Source organism: Nanorana parkeri, unplaced genomic scaffold (genome assembly GCF_000935625.1).
Source record: "Nanorana parkeri isolate BGI_ZX_2015 unplaced genomic scaffold, ASM93562v1 scaffold708, whole genome shotgun sequence".
NCBI lineage: Eukaryota > Metazoa > Chordata > Amphibia > Anura > Dicroglossidae > Nanorana > Nanorana parkeri.
In genome coordinates, this window is record NW_017306976.1 from 91490 (window position 1) to 97576 (window position 6087).

Sequence of the window (6087 nt, forward strand, 5' to 3'; positions counted from 1 at the left end):
CCCCCCCCCCCGCCCCCTGGTGACGTGCACCACCAGTACCCCCCTCCTGGCCTCAGACAGCTAAAAGGGGACACCTAGGGACCCCCGTGATGGCACAGCCTTTCTCTTATGATATGAAAATCTCGGCATGTAAAAGAAATAAGAAAGGATTAGTACATAGTAACTCTCTGACTCATTATATGGAGTCACACAAGACGCGTTCGGAACCGTTCCGCCGGTTCTCACTCACCTCAGTTTCCAGGTGGAACTCGGTGCAGGAACTGGGCGAGCTTGGCTTGGACTTCCCGAAATCCTTGAAGCTGCTGGAACGTTGTAAGGACAACTAGAGGGAGATACGAATACATTGTATGTAAATAAGATATCACAAGCCTGGAAATCCAGACAAGATTGCCACGCGTCCGATCGCACTGCGAAAAGGGGGGGGGGGGGGGGGGGGGAGCAGCCCCTGATTGGCCACACATTGGAGGAGATTTATCAAAACTGGAGCAGACATAATCTGGAGCAGCGTGTGCATGGCAACCAATCAGCATTCACCTTTCATTTTCAAATCTGAACTGAACAAACTGAAGAGAGAAGCTGATTGGTTGCCATGCACACGCTGCTCCAGATTTTGTCTGCTCCAGTTTTGATAAATCTCCTCCAATGTGTGGCCAATCAGGGGCTGTCTCTGATTCTACAAGTCTACTAAGAAGAAGATAAGCGACACCCAGGTCCGGGCCAAGGGGTAGGACATGTCAGCAGGCTGGGGTAGGGGTGGTGACACCACTGTCTTCCTGAACTGAAACAGAGAGAGTGGTGTCACTGACACTGCTGCGTTAGGAGAGGGCTGAGGAGGACTCTCACCTAGCACAGCAGAAATCACACAGCGACCCCACAGGTTGAGAAGGGGACCTGATGGAGAACTTCAGGTCCCCTTTGCTGATTGGCAGCAGCAGAGGGCGGGTGCAATAGCTTGTTTGCTATTGGCTATTCCAAAGTGAACTAGCCAATAGGAATCTAGCTATGCATTCCTAAGGTGTTTTTTTTTTTTTTCCTGACTGACGGCGGCCTGCGGCCCTAATGTCAGGAAGAAAGAAAACAGAGCAGAGAAAGGTTTACTATGTTGGATCGAGCAGAGTGAACCTTTCCGGGATAAAGTGTTTCTCTCCCGGGCGGCCGGGAGCCACCAGGCGACCACTGGCAAATTGTCATTCGACCCCCGATGGGGTCGCGACCCACAGGTTGAGAACCGCTGCTATAGCAGATAAGATGGTCACTTGTGTAGATAAATAGCTCTTTGTCTGGGGTTCAGCTTTAAGAAGGGCTTTAGTGTTAGGGTTGCAGGGAGGGTTAGTGTCGGGGGGTTACAGGGAGAGGTAGTGTTAGGGTTACAGGGAGGGTTTGTGCTGGGGTTACGGGAAAAGTTAGGGTTAGGGTTAGTGCTGGGGTTGCAGGGAGGGTTAGTTTAAGGTTTACTGGGAGAGGTAGTGTTAGGGTTGCAGGGAGGGTTAGTGTCGGGGGGTTACAGGGAGGGTTAGTATTAGGGTAACAGGGAGGGTTAGTTTAAGGTTTACTGGGAGAGGTAGTGTTAGGGTTACAGGGAGGGTTTGTGCTGGGGTTACGGGAAAAGTTAGTGTTAGTGCTGGGATTGCAGGGAGGGTTAGTGTTAAAGTTCCAGGGAGGGTTAGTGTTAGGGTTATAGGGAAGGATTAGGGTAAGTGTTGGGTTTATAGGGAGGTTTAGTGTTAGGATTAGAATTGGGGTCACAGGAAAGGTTTTTTTAGGCTTATAGTAGGGGTTAGTATGAGGGAGGCCTTATGATGTCACGTTGCTATCTAAGCCCAGCTCCCACAGCCGACAACCGATGTGTCTTCCCATAATCCTTTGCTCCTGGACACATGGATCTGCTGGCTCTGCCCTGTCTTTGTCTGTTCATGGAGACCTGTACCCAATGAACAGCCAAATATCTAACACTCAGGGGTCTGTTTGGTCACACTTGCAGTATGTAGAAGAGGAAGCTCTCTGCTCTGACACAGCGGAGTTCTCCTTTACGCTCTCGGTGCGGTTTCTGCCTCCTCTGCTCAGGATGCCAAAGTCTCAGCTCCTCAGCATGCAGATACAGCCTGATGCTCTCACCCCCCTCGTACACTGCTTCCTGCACAGACCGCGCTCTGACAGGAAACGCGCTCACACCTGACGAGCGGAGAGGAAGTGGCACCAAATGTGTAAAAGTTTGACTAAGCAGAGCGGCCGATCTGGCCGGGGAAGAGACATTTGCATCGACGCCTCACTGAGATGGAGAGAATAAAAATTCACTGCAGTTGCCTGAAATGTAAATGACTTTGTCTAGACAGGTCACGCATTGCAGGTACAGTGTAAGGACTTTCTGTCCAGCTGCTGATAAGCTACGCGTTTTCCCATACAGTTCAAGTTAAAAGGGTCGGAATATGGCTTACGCGTTTCTCACAGCTATGAATAAACCTTGAGAAAGCGCGGCTGTAGCATGATAAGTGTAAGAGTTGTATCCCTGCCGCCATTTTGGAGGAAGGCAAACCTTTCCTTCCATGCCATGGATTGCATTCTTTTAGACTGTAAGCTCTCTGGAGCAGGGCCCCCCTAACCAGGGCTGTCCCTTTAAGGAGCTTGTTGCCTCAGGCGGCATCTCTTTGGGTCACATTGGGGGGGTGGCAGGCAATTCAGTTTCTGAATTGAGAAAGCTGGTCGCTTGACCAGCAAAACGTCTTCAAGAAAAACACAGCAAGTCCAGGTGCCTTGATTTATTTAGTTTTACAGATATTAATCAGATGGCTTCTTTGTTCTCAGTGCTGGTCTGCAGTTACAATGCAGACAGGTGAACATATACAGAGCCTATGGAAAGAAGAGGTAGGGGTTGAAAGTTTTATCCTTTAACATTGATTGATGTCATTGGATGCACTGAAAAAGCTACCGCCAACAAAAGCGCTCCTTTGAAGCTGAACTCCAGGCGTAGGGGAGGGGCCTAGTTCAGAGTTAAACTATGGACTTTAGGGATGCACAAATACCGATACTAGTATCGGTATCAGTGCCGATACCGAGTATTTGGGCGAGTACTCACCCAAATGCTCCTATATTTACCTCCGATACCGGAACCAGTGCCGAGGGAGCATGGAGCCGGTTTCCTTTACATTCAGGAAGCCGGGCAGCAGGTTATGACCCGCCTCCTGACTTCCTGATTGGTTAGGAAGCCGGCTTCACTTGTTGCTAGGCAGCCTGGCTTCCTAACCAACCAGGAAGCAGGGTGGCATGCCATGACCTGCCTCCCGGCTTCCTGATTGGTCACGAAGCCAAGCTGACTAGCAACAAGTGAACCCGCCTTCCTAGGCAATCAGGAAGCTGGGAGGTGGGTCATGACATGCCGCCCGGATTCCTGGTTGACTAGGAAGCCGGCTTCACTTGCTGGTAGGCAGCTTGGCTTCCTAACCAATCAGGAAGCCAGACGGCACCTTATGACCAGCTGCCTGGCTTCCTGATTGGTCAGGAAGCCAGGCAGCCTTGGGAAGTGAAACTGGTGTCCTTTCCTGATAATCGGGGCACACGGCAGCGTTATCAGTATTCAGTATCGGCGAGTACTGCAAAAAAATAGGGGTACTTGTACTCGATACTGAAAAAATGGTATAGGCGCATCCCTAATGGACTTCCTTGGATCAGAGGGTTCCTTAAGTATTCTGGGGCATACCGGGGTATTTAGGGGTATATTGTTAGTATGGTGACCTGAGAGGCTATTACAAATGAGCCCATACATGAATCTGAGTCTTAATTCTATAACTGTTTTGGTTCCCCTTTCCTTGTTGGCACTGGACTCTTCAGGAGTTGGGGCTCAGGCCTCAGAGGTCACCTATTTTTTTGGGTTGTGAACCCTAACCCTAACCTTAACCCTCAGACCTAACCCTAAACTCTAACCTATGTGACCATGGCTAGTGTAATGTAAAGAACCCTATGGCTCTGCAATAATGTTTCATATATCTTGTGTACAAGTATACTTGTAATAATATACATACATCGAGGCAGACATACACGCTCATTATATATTCAGACTCCGCCTTCTGCTTACTAATGCTGCACAGCGATTGGGATTTACTCTTTCTCTCCACAAAGACAAGCTAATCAGTATTTTCAGACTGACAAGCAAGAAATTATCTGCGTGGCTTATCTTCCTATCTCAGCAGAGATCATGAATACTTGCACGAACACCTTCTATACAGAGAATGTACTAAACTGTATATAAAACACTATAATAAAAACATAAAACATCAAGAAATGGAAATATGAAAGTGGCATCAAATGTTCCAAAAATGCACTTTAAATAATACAAGTCCAGAGATCAATATCTGTACCTATAATGAGGAATTGTACGGTACGGTTGGTGAATGGCAATTGAGCCAATCGGTTCGCAAATTAGGCAAAATTGTTGACTCTCTTGACTATCTTTATTCCGGTTGACTGACCACCCAACAATCTGAGGACCCCGATTGGCCCGGAGTTATGAATTGTGTGACTCTCTACCAATCAGATAGATCAACATTTAGATCTAAACTCTGCAAATTTGCACTCAGCGGCCGCCTGGCCTTACCTTCTTTTTCTGCGAGGGTTCTTTGTCCGAGCAGTTGGAGGGCTTCCGTCTCAACATCTCCACCGGCTTGGCTGGGCTCTCAGAGGTGCCGAGAAGTGATGGCTCGTCCGCTCGGCTTACGACTTCTGCCTGTCTTGTTCGGGGTGCAGAAACTGTGACAGGAAACCGGGTCACATGACCTGCCCCAAAAAAAACACAGCTCTGTGCTCGGGGTGGTTGCAGAAGACTGAGACGGAGAAGACCTGAGAATAAGGAAGGAAACCGAAGAGGATTAGCATGCAAATGAAGAACGTGGCCGAAGTGTTGTTTATGTACACGTGCACGCCTGTCGTACGCATGTTTTTATTTGCATCCAAAAGCGCAGTTGGTCTTAATTTTTTTCTACTTCTGCCCCTGCTGAGACCCTCTACATCTGCCCCTGCGAGAGAGCAGCGAGACCTTCGATACCAAGGACCGCCATGGCCGAGGATGCCAGAGAGCCCAACAGGAACTCTTCCAGTCTCATTGTATCTGCCATCAGATACAGGAGGCACCTCCACCTGACAATTAACCGACCGGTCCAATACAGGTTCCTTCCAAGCATGCTGTAATGCTATTTGTAGGACCTCAGCACCCGAGCAATTTTTACATTGTTGCACACACATGTCAAGATCAAATTTTTTTGGGATAGAAACCAAACAATTCTGAAAGCAGAGGCCTCGTATAAAACAAGCTGAATTTTTTTTAATGTTGCACGATATTTGTGCAAATGTTTATCAAATCAAGATTAAAAAAAATAATAATAATTAGTGCAAACAAACACAATATAATGTCCAATGTTTTGGTAAAAATTACAAAATTGGGGTCACGTCGATTAAATAGATACCAAACGTGTCAAAATTGTGCGCGCCCGTGCAACGGTGAAAAACTTTGGTACTCAAGCTTGTCCATAGCCAACGCTTTAAAAAGGCTTTACTGCTCATTATTGTAGATTTACCGGCCAATGGTGACCCTGGAATTATTGTTCTCACTCAGACGTTGGCGGTGATACCCATCATCCCGGGCCGAAGTGTTGTTTATGTACACGTGCACGCCTTTCGTGCGCATGTTTTTATTTGCATCCAAAAGCGGAGTTGGTTTTCATTTTTTTTCTACTTCTGCCCCTGCTGAGACCCTCCATATCCGCCCTGCTGAGACCCTCCACATCTGCCCCTGCTGAGACCCTCCACATCTGCCCCTGCTGAAACCCTCCATATCCGCCCTGCTGAGACTCTCCACATCCGCCACTGTTGAGATCCTATGCATCTGCCCCTGCTGAGACCCTCCACATCTGCCCTTGCTGATACCCTCCATATGCGCACTGCTGAGACCCTCCATATCCGCCCTGCTGAGACCCTCCACATCCGCCACTGTTGAGATCCTCTGCATCTGCCCCTGCTGAGACCCTCTACATCTGCCACTGTTAAGATCCTCTGCATCTGCCCCTGCTGAGACCCTCCACATTTGCCCCTGCTGATACC

General features: G+C 48.5%; 1 protein-coding gene across 1 annotated transcript in view; it reads right to left on the reverse strand.

Moving 5' to 3' along the window:
* The window catches only part of SASH3 (SAM and SH3 domain containing 3), a 29329-nt gene extending 24607 nt beyond the window's left edge, over nucleotides 1-4722 (reverse strand). The window contains exons 1-2 of the mRNA XM_018563900.1: nucleotides 4589-4722; nucleotides 230-322 (exon numbers count right to left, since the gene is read on the reverse strand). Of these exons, the coding sequence (XP_018419402.1) occupies nucleotides 230-322; nucleotides 4589-4645 (150 nt within the window). The 5' untranslated portion in view covers nucleotides 4646-4722. The remainder of the gene's footprint in view (nucleotides 1-229; nucleotides 323-4588) is intronic.
* Between the last annotated feature and the right edge of the window lie 1365 nt (nucleotides 4723-6087).